Source organism: Heterocephalus glaber, unplaced genomic scaffold, assembly GCF_053883595.1.
Source record: "Heterocephalus glaber isolate CG9 unplaced genomic scaffold, H.glaber_assembly_v1.0 deba00000331, whole genome shotgun sequence".
NCBI lineage: Eukaryota > Metazoa > Chordata > Mammalia > Rodentia > Bathyergidae > Heterocephalus > Heterocephalus glaber.
The window spans coordinates 44,420,186-44,435,615 of NW_028258142.1; the positions used below are offsets into that span (position 1 = coordinate 44,420,186).

Here is a 15,430-nt window from a genome sequence, read left to right on the forward strand (position 1 = left end):
TCCTATGAAGGTGTCTTAATGCTTTGTTTTCTAACACCTAAGAACCAAAGAAGCTTCCCAAATTTTAACATAGAAAGTCATACCTGGAACATACACTACTGATTGTTCTTCATCAGAAACTTGGAAAGAGAACATGAAGGAAAATAGTATAAAAGATTATAACACTTTCCAAATGCCGCTTCTATTATATACATGTTATATATAGTTTTTCATCTTTTGACCTGCAAATTGATAACTATCAAAAACAAAACTAGAAAGGCAGGTAACTGAATTAAATGTAGCAAAATCCATACTTTAAACAATTTATAAAAATTTTGAAAGGCCTTGTTCCACAAAAACTTGTATTCATTACCCAAGTAGGATATCTTACTATATAAACTATTGTCAAGTTCCTTTCCTTTTGTAAACAAGTAGTTAAGTTTTCCAGTTTGCCCATTATTAAGAAACTAGCAAGTTATTTTCTCCTAACACTTCCATATATGTAATTTTAAGATGAGCTTTGGTTGTGAAGATCAAACACTGTTTGGGGGCAAGTCAATCATGCAAACACAAAGGCAGTATTTATTCTTCTACAATGCATGAAATGTCCCAAAAATCCCTACTATCGAAAAAGTGGAAGAAATTAAGACAAAAAAAATTCTTTTTGAATTTCAAAAGGAGAAATTTAGAAAGGCGAAGATTGTAATACTGCTTCAAAAAGAGAACCAAAATAATAAAAAGATTTCTTTCTGGAATCAAAATCATATTCAGAACTATATCTAAATGCAGATATGCCCAAATTTTGGTAAACATATACTCCAGACAAGCGGCATCGAGACAATTTTCTTTCCAAATGATCTAGAAAATTTCCAATGTTTTCTGTTCTTTTACGAAATGTGTTCAAAGATTTTTATACAAAGCCAATTATTAACTATGGCCTTCTGGAAAAGGCAAGAGTAGGTTTAATAGCATGTTCAAAAAGTTAATGTACTTTAGTTCAGTATCAACCCTAGTAATGGAGTCTTTCCTGGCAATACTGACTAAAAATGCCTAGAATGGTGTAAGAATTTTAGCAACATTCATATGTTGCTTACTGTCTGAGCTGCCAGTTAGTTTTTCATACCTCTCTGCAGCACCTGCAGTATCACAGTGTTAATATTTATGCTGATAATGGGTCTCTGTAAACTTTCAGTTCCCTCAGACTAGAGCTTAGAAAAGGAGACACATAAGGCAAGTAAATAAAATTAGAACCACTATGCCAAAGAAATTACAGCAACTAATATGGGAGCAGAAAATGTTTAAATTCACTGCACACAATTTTAAAATAGCCTTGTAAAATAAAAGTGTTCAGGCTCATCAAAGACAAAAACTGATTCATTTTTTTACATCCCTTAGGATATGATACACACAGGACCTCGTACACACAATTGGCACTCAATAAATGTTGATTTACTGTTTGAAATTTGGGAAAAAGTCCCTAGTGAGAAAAATCCAAGACAATGGGCCAAGACATTTTCCATATGCCAGTGCTTTTAACTAGAAGACAGAGTAGGGAAGAATTTTCAGACTATTCTCCAAAGATGACATATGGAAGGACTAATATAACTTTGAGTCCTAGAAAACAAACTTCACTTTCCTAAGGCCATTCACAAAGGAGCCTGCGTGCTCACAACTCGAAGAAATCAGCCACTCAGCTACACCCTGATTTGGAAGTACAGTCAAGTATTTCCTACTTTCTCCTCAAACCTGATAAAGTTCTCCAACCTTACTCTCAGCTAGTAAACTGCTTCCTATTTCTTTAAGAAAAACAAACTGTAAAGACCTTCCCGAGGCTTTTGCCAACATACCTAACACTTTTCATACTCTGCTTTTCCTCTTTTCGCTACACATGAACTAACTCTTCATGCATATATTTTAAGCAAATACAACCCTTACATTAAAAATTTATCTTTTTGGGGTCGGGGATTTAGCTACTCAGTGGTACCGGTACCTGCCTCGCAAGCCCAAGGTCCCAAGTTCGATCCCTGGTAACCGGCCCCCCCCAATAAAAAAGAAGAGAAAAATTACATTTTTGCCCAAAGATACTGTCCCCAATATGTTCCCCCTTTCTTCTGGACCAATCACTTTTCCTATTTAACTTTATCCATCAGCATCTAAATATGTAATACTGTTATTTTCTCAGGGGAAAAAAATCTCGATCATAAAACTGCCTCCAACTATGGTGCCATCTTTTTTTTTTTTATTAAATTCTTTTATTGGTACATTGTAGGTATACAACACATTTACATTTCTCATTGGGAACGTGTACCTTTACATGATGCATCTTGGTTCTTATTTTTTCCACATTCCTAGCCCTCCCTTCACCCCCTCCACCCTTCCCTATTTACAAAGACTTTGTTTCCAATTTTTCCATTTCTCATCATTTTTCCTTTTCCTTCTTCCCTTTCCCCTGCCCCTCCCACTACCCCTACCCCTTTGGACCTTTTCTTCCTATTTTGCATTATCGATTATTCATTCTAATCATTGGTACATTTTAGGTATACAATATAATGACATTCTTCATTGGAAATTTGCGCCTTTACATAATCTCTCTTGGTTCTTATTTTTCACCCTTGGCCAGCCCTCCCTTCAACCCCTCCATCCCTCCCTATCTACAAAGATTTTGTTTCCATTTTTCCATTTTCTCATATTAATTCCATTCCCTTCTTTCCTTTCCCCTACCCCTCCTACTTCCCCTTTGCCCCTTTTCTTCCTATTTCACATTATCTATTATACATTTTTGTCCTTATTTACACTTTCAGTTTCTCAAACTAGAGAAACTATTTGGTATTTATACATGTGTGTTCTATTTATTTTACTTAAGAGTATCGCTTCAATGTGCATCCATTTAGCTATAAATGTCTCTAATTTCTCATTTTTATGGCTGAGTAGTACTCCATTTTATTTATAAAAAACCACATTTTCTTTATCCAGTCTCCAGTTGATGGACAATTGGGCTGCTTCCAAGTTTTAGCTATTACAAATTATGCTGCTATGAACATGGGTGCACATATATCACTGTGGTATGATTCTTTTAATTCTTTGGGGAAGATACCCAGCAGGGGAATAGCTAGGTCAAATGGGACTTCCAGTCCTAGTTCTCTGAGGTAGCTCCATACTTCAACGGTGCCATCTTTGTTGCCATTTACTCTCTCCAGTTCTTCTCTGCCCGATCAATCTTAAATTTTCTACAATCAAGCTCTTGAGAGCAGCTTCATGGCACATGCCTGTAATCCTAGCACTTGGGAGGCTGAAGCAAGAGGATGGCTGTGAGTTTGAGGCCAGCCAGGGCTACACAGTGAGTTCAAGTCCAGCTATATAGCAAGACCTTGTCTCAAAAAGCCAAACCAAACCAAAACAAAACAAAATGAGCCTTTTGACTCTATCAATCCAGGATTACTTTTAACACATTTATAATATCCTGTACTCTTAAATCTATCAATAGGTACTTGACCTATCAATAGCACTTGACATAGAAGACCACGCTCCTTAAAACATTTTTTGTGTACTTTCAGTGACACCATATACTGTATTCAGAACTCTCCTCCTACTTATCTAATAATTCATGGTGTGTCTCCTTAGACTCTTTCTGCCCTATAAACCTTAGCGAACCCCAGGGCTTAAATCTTAAGCAGTGATACTGCATCTACACATTCTCTTGTTTGTCTCCTTCAGTTCTCAGGTCTTTAAATACCATCAATAAATTGACTTCTGCCAAATTAATCTTTAGCATGAGCTTATCCCCTAAACCTGACATTGTCACTTATATAAAATATCTCAACTTTGCCAGGTGTGGTAGTGCATGCCTATAATCCCAGGACTCTGGGAAGCTAAGGCAAGAGGATCACAAATTCAAGCCTGGTCTGAGCAACTTATGGAGGCCCTGTCTCAAAATGAAACATAAAAAAAAGCTGGGGATGTGGCTCAATATGAAGGTCCACAGGTTCAATCCCAAGTAACAGAAAAACAAAATCTCAAATTCAACATGTCCAAAACTGAAATGTCAATATTCATATCAAAAGCTGCTGCTCCTCCCATGCCCTTTCCCATCTTGGTAAATGGCAATTTCATCCTTCCAGCTATCCAGGCCAAGATCATAGAGTTATAAAGTCACTTTTTCCTCTAGTCAAGATTAGTTATTACCTCATAACTGCTCTCTCATTTCTATGCATAACCCCTCAACAGCCCATTTTTCACACAGTGGTTAGAATGAACATTTAAAATTGATGTTAAACTTCATTCACATTTAAAGTGTAGTATTTACAAGGGCCCACAAGGCTCAAAATCTGATCTCTCCATCCTATTATCTCTCTGATCTCATTTCTTATTACTCTTCCCTTCACTCATTCCTGGCTTCTTTATATTAGCAAATTATGAAAGCCCCTGCCTCAGAACTTTTGCATTTATGATTCCTTCTGTCCAGCTGGCTCTTTCCCAATACTGTCATGGCCCACTCTTTCATCACATTTAGGACTTTGGTCACCTTCTGACTGGGACCTTCACTTCCTAACCATGTAAGTTCTTAAAAATCATAAAATTGTAATGCAATTCATCTACTTCCCCCTACCAACTGCTCCTTTCCTACTTTATTTTTCTCTATACACATATAATTATACAATATATTTTATTTATTCTTGATCTAATCTCACTGAGATGTAGGTACCAAAAGGTGATGATTTTCATCTTTGTTCATTTGTGTCCCCAAATATAAAAGAATGCTGGTTCATAAGTAAGCCATCTATGAAAGAATGAAACTGATACTCATTTAATTTTATGAAGCATGGCCCAATAACTTGCAGTGTTCATGCTCTCTTTATATCAATCAAAATATACAGGCAAACCTTATTATTTCTTGCCACATGCATGCCAAATTTCTTTTCAAACAGAAAAAACTCTGAAGTGACTTCAACAAAAGTTTTTAAAAATAAGGATAAAAATATTTGCAATTAAGGTTCGGAGATTTAGCTCAGTGGCACTGCACCTGCCTTGCAAGCGCAAGGTTCTGAATTCGGTCCCCAGTACTGGAAAAAAAAAATTTACAATTGCTTCCATTCAACATTTTCTTTCTAATAACATGTAATCAATCTTCATTTACCTTCCTGTACAGAATTTCCCCCTAAATGTACACTTTATGAAAAAGTCAGGTATAATATGTGCCAAATGTATATTGGCTATACTATTGTATTCCATGTGTCACCTTATTTCTACTTTGTTATCTTTAGACACATCTCAATAAGGCAAGTTATAAAGTATCGTTAATGTTGGTACCAATCTGACTAAAGATCCAAAATTAAAGCAGTAATTAGAAACCAAGAGCAGAAATGACAGAAAATAATACACATCTCTCTATTCTAGATGACTAGGACCTGAAGTAAATAAGTTTAGTACTGCCCACTTTAACACCCATATATGTATATGTAATCATTCTTGACCACAAAGACCTTCTAAGCTAGGATATTCTTTTTACATCAACATAAAGTCTTTGTCTATTTTTATTTGGAAACTCAATGGCAGAGATTACAGAAATTGTAATGTTTTGACCGAGTCTCCTGCAGTTCATATTTGTTAGTATCAAGTTACTGCTGATGATAATCCACTCTAGTGCATTTAAACAATCACATTTACTACTTCTAATATTACTAGCAACTATAATGAAGCAACAAAGCAATTTACAACTGAAGAAGCATATTTTACTGGAAGGCTTAACCCATGAAATGACAATGTGCCATACCCACCCTTTACATGTTAGGGAATACGACAAACCTATCCCAAAATAGCACTACTGAATCATAACATGCTGGAGAAATATAACTAACAAGAAGAACAGAAAAAAAAAAAAAAAGGGTGACAGTCACAGATTATCTGTCCTCTCATGACGGAAATTTTTATGACTGAGAAATCACTCAATCACGTTTCTCTAGTTGTTTAGATGAGGTACTGAAAACCTTTTTTTCAATAGTGTAAAAAGAATACCAGATCATAGGAACATAGTATTTGGCCTTTTCCAACTGAAAATTTTACTCTTAGAACTCTAGGGGTGGTCTGGGAAATCATCAGTGTAACAGAAAAGAAACTGAGATTCAAAGCACAGAATTATACCACATGATTAACAACTATCATTTATGCTTTTCAGCAAATATTCAGAAACAAATTTACATTTGACATCGCTTTGATGCCCTGTGAATTTAAAATGCAAAAAATTGAAGGCTGGTATTAATTGCTTATTACTAGGAATAGGCAGGGGTAGCAGGTGGTACTAGTAACCTTGAATTCCGTTCCTACATCTGAATATCTATAAAATGTAATCATCATCATATTTTCTAATACAATTTCAATTTCTTACTACCAATAGGTAGATGAGTATTTGATATTTAATGTTCAGAGTAAGAGAATCTAAGAGATAAAGAGTATATATGACTTCTACATGAAGTACAATGACATGAGTATATAAATAAGTAAAGACAGGGCTGCTAAAACCAAGAGCACAGGTTCGGTCTACATGTTTATTAATTAACTTATCCAGTCTCACTGCAACAAACTGTCACACACCCCTCAACCATGTATTCTGTATCAGAACAATATTACTAGTTGTTACAAGCTGATAACTTTTAAGAATCTCCTCCAGGGCTGGGAATTTAGCTCACTGGTTCCACCACCTGCCTCAAAAGTCCGAAGTCCCAAGTTCGATCCCCAGTACCAAAACAAAAAAGAGCAATAATCTCCTCCATATCAAAATCCTATCGATGCAGAGGCAGTATTTCATGAGGAAATTCATCTCGAGTTCCTGACTTCCCAATTCCTAAGCCTAGCTGTCCCCAATGCACATCCCTGATAGGTAAAGAAAAAAATATTTAATTTACACAGTGAGTGCACTGTTAGCTTTCATTCAGTCTATATTCATGATTTCATTTGCTTCTCACCAACCTATCAGAGGCAAATGGTAATTATTTAGTAAGTGCATAATACTAAACATGTAGCAGCACAGTTTGCAAAAAATATTCTCTGCACACGACACTCTAATCCTAGTTAACTCAATAAAAGGAACTTGTAATACAATTCTGTAAGTTTCACTGGAAGCTAAGTAGAATGTTCAAGGAGTGATTCTGCCAAACATAATAGCAGTGCCATCATCAAGCCTAGCAGATAGCAAAAATATTAGCCTCTGAGGGCATCCAGTAACACTCCCTCTTCCAAATGATGCCCTTGTAAAGAACAAGTAAATTACAAGGATGAAAGCTCAGATGACAACAGCCTACCTAGTCCTGGGACAGAAAAACTATAAAACAAACATCTCACATCTCATTACAGATAATTGTAGTCAGACTACTACCACAGGGATAGACAGCTCCAGAACTTCATTCCCAAATGTCGATTCCTGCAGGTGGTGAAACACAATCTACACGGTAAATCAACACAACTTCCAGGTACAAAGATTGACACCCTATTCTGTCACCAGCACCACTAGGACATTACAGTGAAACCAAACCTTACGTCTCTCCTAATGCCCCAATATGAAGCCTTCATCACTCATAGCCTTCAAAGTTCAACCAGGTCTTGACTTCAAGCTCCTAACACAGCAAACTATGGACAATTCTAAATGAAGACAAGAAAGGCTTCCTGCCCAACTAGCCCACAGCCCTGTTCAGCTAACAACCACTGTCCTTCAACCACAAGCTCACTCCACACACTTAGTCGCCCTGAGGACTGGGTCAACAAGGGAACGCTACCTGCCCAGGCTTGGCCACGACTGCAGGCTATCTTGTTCCCAAGCTCACCGCCAAGAAGGGCAGAGAAATATCAGCACAGTGTTCCCACACCTGGAATCCCAGATTGAGACTCTCAAAACCCAAGCAAGGGGAAAAGCCCAGCCCTAGACTGGTGCCGGACAGCAAGTCCCGGCCGCGGGGTCAACACTGAACTTCTCCTGTCCACCCGGAATCCCACGCGACCGCTCGCCCCTCGCCACACCGCGGCGGGAGGCGGCGCCCCCTGCCAGCCGGGCAAAGGATACCGTCCCGGCTCCAGAACGCCGCGGCGCCGGGGCGGGAGGAGCCAGACACGTCCGCCATCTTGAAACAACCGCCACTGGGAGCGCCGCGCCGGAGCCGCCACGCCCCGGTCTCCAGGCTCAGTCCCCATTGGCCGCTCTGCGCAGAGGCCCGCCCCCGCTTGAGCGGCCGGCAGCGGCTGGGTGAGAGGGTCCCGGCGAAGGGGAGGCGGGGTCGGGGAGGTGCGGTGTGGTGCCTGGCTCCGGGCTGCGGGCAGGAGCACCCCGCGGAGCTGCTGGGGCCGGACCAGCCCGGGTCCCCCATCTTCCCCCGCCGCGCTCTCAGGCGTCGAGAACTACAGCTCCCAGCATGCCGCGAGCTCGAAAGCCGAGGCACTGAGGCGGGGTCCCGGCCTCCTCTGCCCTGGTCCCAGCCGCGCGCCGAGCGGGGACGAGAGCCATGGAGGAGACGCTGTCCCCGCCGCTGAGCTGCAACAAGCCGCACCTGGAGAAGCTGACCCTTGGCATCACCCGCATCCTAGGTGAGTGGGGACGGAGGGGAATTGTGCCCGGACGAGGGGCTGTGGAGTAGAAGAAAGGCGTATGACACGAAGCTGGACCTTGAATATGGGTGGGCACGGGTGACCTGGGTGCGTGACTAGGCCGGGGAAGGGTATGCTGGCAGAGCTGGGAAGCCCGAACTTTCTCTTCTCCCATCCCCACTTGAGGATCCACCCCAGGGCTAGAAAGGACGGGTAAAGACCTGCAAAAGGGTCGGGTCTTCCAAAAGGCGTTCTCATCCAAGGCAGCGTGCTTGAAACTTCCCAAGGCAAGGACTGCTAAGAGCCTCCGTGTACAGCACCTGAGCTGCTCAGAAAGAGTCAAGCTTTTGCTACTGTAGAGGTTAGCTGTTCTTTTTAACAAATGTGTATGTTAGGCTCTGGGACTGTAAAGATACAAAAGACAGAATACTAGGTCTCTAGCATCATGAAAAGAGGTCAGTAATTATTATTGCTCACAGGTATTACAAAGGAGGAGGTCCCTGGCGTTTCTGAGAAATTAACATGTCCCAGAGAAGATGAAGCTAGATTTTCAAATAAAAGTTAGCTAGAAAACCAAAGAGGAGAAAGGCTGTCTGCGCAGGCTGAAAAGCGTGCTTCAGTGTCTACCCATCACAATTACAATAAAATCCAAATTTCTTTACCATGACCTCCCCATCCATGTATGTTCTGTTATCTTCTGTTTTCACTGTTTTGACTTCGGTGGCCATCTTGTTGTAAAGACTAAACTTGAACACACTGAGATCATTCCTGCTTCAAGCTCTGCAGTTTGCTTGGCTTTCCACCCGGAATTACCTTCTTCACAATGTCTCCCTCAAATCATTCACATCTCTAATAAAATTATCATTACCTCAGAGATGCCTTCCTAGAATACAGTTCTAACATCTCTCTTCCTCATACTCTTTTCTTGTCCTATTTTATTATAATCTTAGAAGCACTTATAACTACTGTACTTGAAATTATGTATTTGGTTGCTTTTTGCATTTGTCTCTGTTCTACAGTAGAAGTCCAAGACCAGGTGTGATTCATCCTAGAAATGTGTGGTTTGTTTAATATTTGAAAATCAGTTAATGTAATGCAAACTGTTTATAGACTAAAAGGCAAAAACCTCCTAATTGTCTCAATTGATGCGTAAAAAGCACTGACAAAATCCAGCATCTTTTTGTGATAATTTTAAAAAAACTTAAATAGACTATTCTCATCGTAATAGAGGGCATCTGTGAAGAGCCAACAGATAACATCAATGGTGAAAGACTGGCTGCTTTACCATTCAGAACTGCAACAAAAGGCCTGTCTCTCTTGAGAGCCACACTCTATTTCTTTGAGTGTGTACTTTAAAAATTCTGCCTAATAAATTTCTTTATGCCTTTTACTGATGCGTACTGAGAATTCTTTTTCAGTGACAGAAGCCAACAAACCCGAAACTTGCCCCCTGGGTGGGGTGAGTCAAGATTTTTCCATCTCCACTTTGGGGACCTGCTTGGACCCTGTCCAGTGACATTTCCTTTGGCCATCCAGCCACAGGAGATAAGCAAAGCATCAAGACTACAATTTTGACTTCTCAGTCAAGCTGATGCTCATCTGTGCTATTATCAAAACATAATGTTGTGTATATATTCCTGACAACTCTGCAAATGTGTCTTGTGCATCATAAGACCTAAATCCAAAAAAGTATTGCAATGTCAGATTCTGCCTTAACTTTCAATGACATGCTGGTAACAACCCTGTCTTGCTTTGTCTCCTTCAGGTCAGAATGAAATTTTTTCTTCTGGCTATATAGGGTCAACACCCCACATTCGTCTGAAGTAGCAGTGCTTCAAGCCCTTCTGCAACCCCTAAGAATAAGGGATCAAAGTCTGGGGAGGGGGAGAATGAAGCAGGATAGATTAAAAAGGATTCAAGGAACTTGTAATATTAAAATTGTACTTTTTAAGAAAAACTGCAGCTTTGAGACAAATATTATCCAAGCTTTTTTCCCTTCCAGGAAAAATTCCTAAGGGCCTTAAAGACAGCGAGCCAGCCTATAAACTAGGCTCTGTGCCTATGACTTTAACCTGTAAATTGCAGTCCCTCTTACCAACCCCCATCCTCATCTGTAAACATGCTTCCTCCTTCCTACCAACCTCCATCTTCAGGAATCCTAAGAGAACAGCATATCTCAGCCTCATGTAAATTGACTACATTTTAACCCACCAAATGGGCAAAACCTGACAGACACTAGAATATACCTGGTAGATAGCCCGTTTTAGGAGCACCCCCAGTCTTCATAAATATACCTGGCTTAAGGCCACAGGGGGCCTCTCTCCCACTTGGGCCAGCACACTATTTCTTTGAGTGTGTACTTTTAAAATTCTGCCTATGGGCCAGGGATTTAGCTCAGTGGTTTCACCGCCTGCTACGCAAGCACAAGGACCCAAGTTCAATCCCTGGTACCAAAAAACACAAAAACAAAAACAAAATAAAATTCTGCCTAACAAATCTCTATACCTCTTTAAAAAAATAGCAAAAAAAAAAAAAGTGTCATAGGTCTCCAACACCACACCAGGCTTGATGATTCAGTAGGAGGAATATAGGACTTGGGAGATGGTCATACTCATGGCTGTGCAGAGATAAGGATAAAAAAGCAAAATTAGGGCCTGAGATTTGGCTCAGTGGTTCTGGTGCCTGCCTTGCAAGTGCAAGGTCCAGAGTTTGATCCCCGGTACCACCCCCACCCCCACCCCCCGCCAAAAAAGCAAAATTAGCTGAGGTAAAGGTGCATGTGGAAAAGTCAGGGAAACCAGGTACAAGCTTTTAAGAATTCTCTCAGTGAACCTACACGGGACATACTTAAATCATCCAGCAATGTGTTTTGACAACATGAATGAAATGTTGTCTACCTAGGAAGTTTACCTGAGTCAAGGAGTCAAGACCTTTTATTAGAAATCAGTTACATAGCAACTCTATCTAGCATGTACCAAAATTCCAGAATACCTAAAGAAAAACAGGTATTCAGCAAAAACCAAATTATTTGCACTAACAAGGCACAGTGAGCCATTCTTATCAGAGAATGATGGGACTGTTACTGAGATCCAACTTTGCAGGTGCCACCAAGGGCCAGCCTTACAAGTTTTTGAAGGATTGCAGTGTCAGGCTTACTATGTTTGATCTTTTGTGCATACGAATTCACTGTTACAGTGATTCATGCATACCCATCTTTATAACAGCACAATTCATAATAATGCTAACTTTTGGAAGCAGCCTGTACATCCATCAACAGATGACTGAATAAAGAAAGTATATTTATGGGCCAGGATTTAGCTCAGTGGTGCTGTTACCTGCCTCATAAGTGCAAGGACCAGAGTTCAATCCCTGATAACAAAAAAAAAGAAAGAAAATATATTTATACATAATGGAGTACTACTGTGCCATAAAGAAGGATAAATGAGTCATTTATAGGAAAATAGGTGTGCCTTAAGACCATAATTTAAGTGAAATAAATCAGACACAAGTTTAAATACTGTACGGTTTATCTTATATGAGAAACCCAAACTAGAGAGCAGAATAAAAAAGATAATAGGGAGTAGGAAAATAGATCTTTCTCAAATGGGAAGAGGTAATCAGGAGTTGGGAGGATGAGGGGAAGGGGATGAAAACAATTAAGATGTGTTATGTACACGTGCCAACTCCTCACAAGGAATATAATCATTGTGTACTGCAACTGTATTCATAAAACAAAAATAAATGAATAGCAGCTAGCTGCCAAAAAAGCAAAAGAATTCACTGTTATCACATCTATTCAACATTGTATCAGGAGTTCTAGCCAGAGCACTTAGAAGTAAAATAAAGACATCTGAATTGGAAAAAAACAAAGGAAAGGGCCGGGATTTAGCTCAGTGGTTTCACCGCCTGCTGCACAAGTGCAAGGAACTGAGTTCAATCCCCAGTACCAAAAAATAAAAATAAAAAACAAAGGAAAGATAATCTCTGCTTACAAATGATATCCTCTTGTATTTAAAAAAAAAATTATTAAGGAATTCACACAAGAGGGAAAAAAACCTAAACATTAGCAATGAAAAATCAAAGATAAAACAGGTCGACATTTAAAGGAATAAAATAGAAATAAGTTAGCATGATTTGTGCACTGAAAATAAAGACATATATATTTGTTATATATATATTAGTTTGGGTTTTTTTGAGACAGGGTCTCAGTATACAGTTCAGCTGGCCTTGAACTCACTGTGTAGCCCAGGCTGGCCTTGAACTCAAGGTGATCCTCCTGCCTCAACCTCCCAAGAGCTGGAATTATAGGCATGCACCACCATGCCCAGCTGTTGAAATATATTAAAGATCAAAATAAATGAGAAGCTATCCTGTGTTTATTTATATAAAGAGTTAACATCATTAAAATCCAAAACTAATGCCCAAACTTACCTACAAATCTGGGATCTACAAATAGTATCAGAATCTCAACTATCTCTTTTGCAAAAGTTGACAATTCTAAAATTAACATGGAAATGCAAAAGGTCTTAAATAGTCAAAACAATCTTGAAAAAAAAAAAGAGGACAGTTCCTTTCACTCAATCCTTCCCTGTTTCAAAATTTACTGCATTTAAGTGGTTAAAAAAAGTTCAGGAGGTGAATAGTGGAGATGGTTGCACAACACCGAATTCTTGATACTACTGATCTATACACTTGAAAATGGTCAAAATGATACATTTTATGTTGTGTATTTTGCTGCAATAAAATAATTGGCTTGAAAGCTACAGTATTTAGAGTGTCAGTGACATAAAGATATAAATGTAGATCAATGGAATAGGCTTGAAATGCCCAAAATTATCACTTTTAGGTCCATTGATTTTTGATAAGAATATCAAGACTACTTAATGAGGAAAAAATAATCGTTTCAACAGATGGTGCTGTGACAACTGGATAGCCACATATAAAAGAATGAAATTGGACCCTTACCTCAAATCATATATAAAAATTAACTCTAAATGTATATTAGACCTAAATGTAGTAGCTAAAACTATAAAACTTAGAAGAAAACATGAGTCTTATATTAGTTTTTAAGTGATCTTGGATTAGACAGTATTCTTAGATATGACACAAAGCACAGACAACAGAAGAATACATAAATGATAGTTCAGAAAAATTTTAAAATATGCTCTTAGGGATACCATCAAGAAATATCAAAATAGAGAATACTTGTAAATCATAGGAAAAGTCATGTATGGAATCCATAAAGAACTCTTGCAATTCAACAATAAGGACAAATCCAGTTTAGAAGAATGTGAGTAGAAATTTCTCCAAAGAAGATATACAAAGACAAATAATCATCTTAAAGTTGATCATTATCATAAGTCATTAGGAAAATACAGATGAAAATCACCATTAAATACCACTTCAAACCTAGTAGAATGACCAGAGTCAGAAAGACATGATAAATTTGGAAAGGATGTAGAGAAATTGGAACCAATCATAGACTGCTGGTGGGAATGTAAAATAGCTCAGCAACTTTGAGAAAAGAGTTTGGTATGTCCTCAAAAGGTTAAACAGTTACCATGTGACTCAGCAGTTCCACTTATAGAGAATTGAAAACATTTATACACAAACACTTGTACACAGATATTCTTAGCATTATTTATTATAGTTGAACGTGGAAATAATTCAAATGTTCATCAACTGATGAATGGATATGCAAAATATATGTTCATATAATATAAAATTATTCAGACAGAAAAAAATTATTAACAGTGCTATAAAATGGATTAACCTCGAGAACAAAGTGAAAGAAGACAGTTGTAAAACTGTATGTCCATGTGTATGATTCCATCTATGTGAAATGTCCAGAATAGGCCAATGTATAGATACCACAAGTAGATTAATGGTTGCCAGAGTCTGGTGAGAGAGAAGTGTGGGGAGTGACTGGTAATAGGAATGAGGTTCCTTTTTTGGAGTAAGAATACACAGTTCCAAAGAATACATTAAATACCACTGATTCATACAGTATGTATAGTATGTAAATTATGTCTAACTAAAACTTTAAAAAAGAATTTGCAAAACAGCTCTATAAGAATTCTTGCTGTAAACCTCAGAATTGTGAAGCTAATATAATATACCTTTGATATTTTAAATGGCAAAAGGGATATTGTATAGGTGAGCCCAAAATCACAAAACACTTTAAAACATGTTGTTAACAGAAAATGACATTAAAAAAATTCAAAAAATGAAAAGGAGGGCCAGGCATTTAGCTCAGTGGTGCCACTGCCTGCCTCACAAGTGCAGGGTCCCAAGTTTGATCCCCAGTACCAAAAAAAAAAAAAAAAAAAAAGAAAAGGTTTTTTTTGTGCTATTGCTTACTCAAAGATGAGTGGGACCACATGACAGGGAATACAGTGGTATCTTGGTACTTACTATAATTGGTTCCAAGTGCAATAAATACCAAAAATGATGAGTACCAAACAGATTTCTTAGCTGGAAAGTGTAGCTGGTTCCAAGGCAATTCACACTGGCAAGTTCTAGTGTTCAAGTATAGTACCAAACAAACAGTGAGTACTAGGAGAAAACTGTCACATCAAAATTTGTGAAGTATCAAACTTGATGAGTTTCAAAGCTGTCAAGTACCAAGGTATGACTGTACAAGTGGTCTCTGGAAGCTCAGGCTGTCCCCAACTGACAGCAAATAAGAAACTGGAAACTGGGGCCAGGGATTTTAGCTCAGAGGTTCCAGCACCTGCCTCACAAGTGCAAGGCCCTGAGTTTGATCCCCGGTACCAAAAAAAAAAAAAAAAGATAGAAACTGGAGACTGCAGTCCTACAACCCTAACAATTAAATTCTGTCCAAAACTGGAATGGGCTTTCAAGATAACCTCAAGCTCCAAAT

General features: G+C 38.7%; 2 protein-coding genes across 11 annotated transcripts in view; one reads left to right on the forward strand and one right to left on the reverse strand.

Annotated features, from left to right (window-relative positions):
- Kiaa1328 (KIAA1328 ortholog) overlaps positions 1-8,330 on the reverse strand; it is a 308,994-nt gene extending 300,664 nt beyond the window's left edge. For 3 of the 4 annotated variants that reach the window (XR_002386322.2, XM_021236694.2, XM_021236695.2), the window contains exons 1-2: positions 8,030-8,330; positions 84-119 (exon numbers count right to left, since the gene is read on the reverse strand). Coding sequence is in view for 2 of the 4 variants with exons in the window: in XM_021236694.2 (XP_021092353.1) it covers positions 84-119; positions 8,030-8,330 (337 nt within the window). In the remaining 2 variants the exon portion in view is untranslated. Of the gene's footprint in view, positions 1-83; positions 120-7,745; positions 7,974-8,029 lie in introns of those variants that run through there. The other variant, XM_087189365.1, reaches the window with a different exon arrangement.
- An 8-nt stretch (positions 8,331-8,338) lies between these two features.
- Tpgs2 (tubulin polyglutamylase complex subunit 2) overlaps positions 8,339-15,430 on the forward strand; it is a 36,622-nt gene continuing 29,530 nt past the window's right edge. For 6 of the 7 annotated variants that reach the window (XM_021236696.2, XM_021236698.2, XM_087189566.1 and 3 more), the window contains exon 1: positions 8,339-8,547. Coding sequence is in view for 1 of the 7 variants with exons in the window: in XM_004855234.4 (XP_004855291.1) it covers positions 8,466-8,547 (82 nt within the window). In the remaining 6 variants the exon portion in view is untranslated. The remainder of the gene's footprint in view (positions 8,548-15,430) is intronic. The other variant, XM_087189554.1, reaches the window with a different exon arrangement.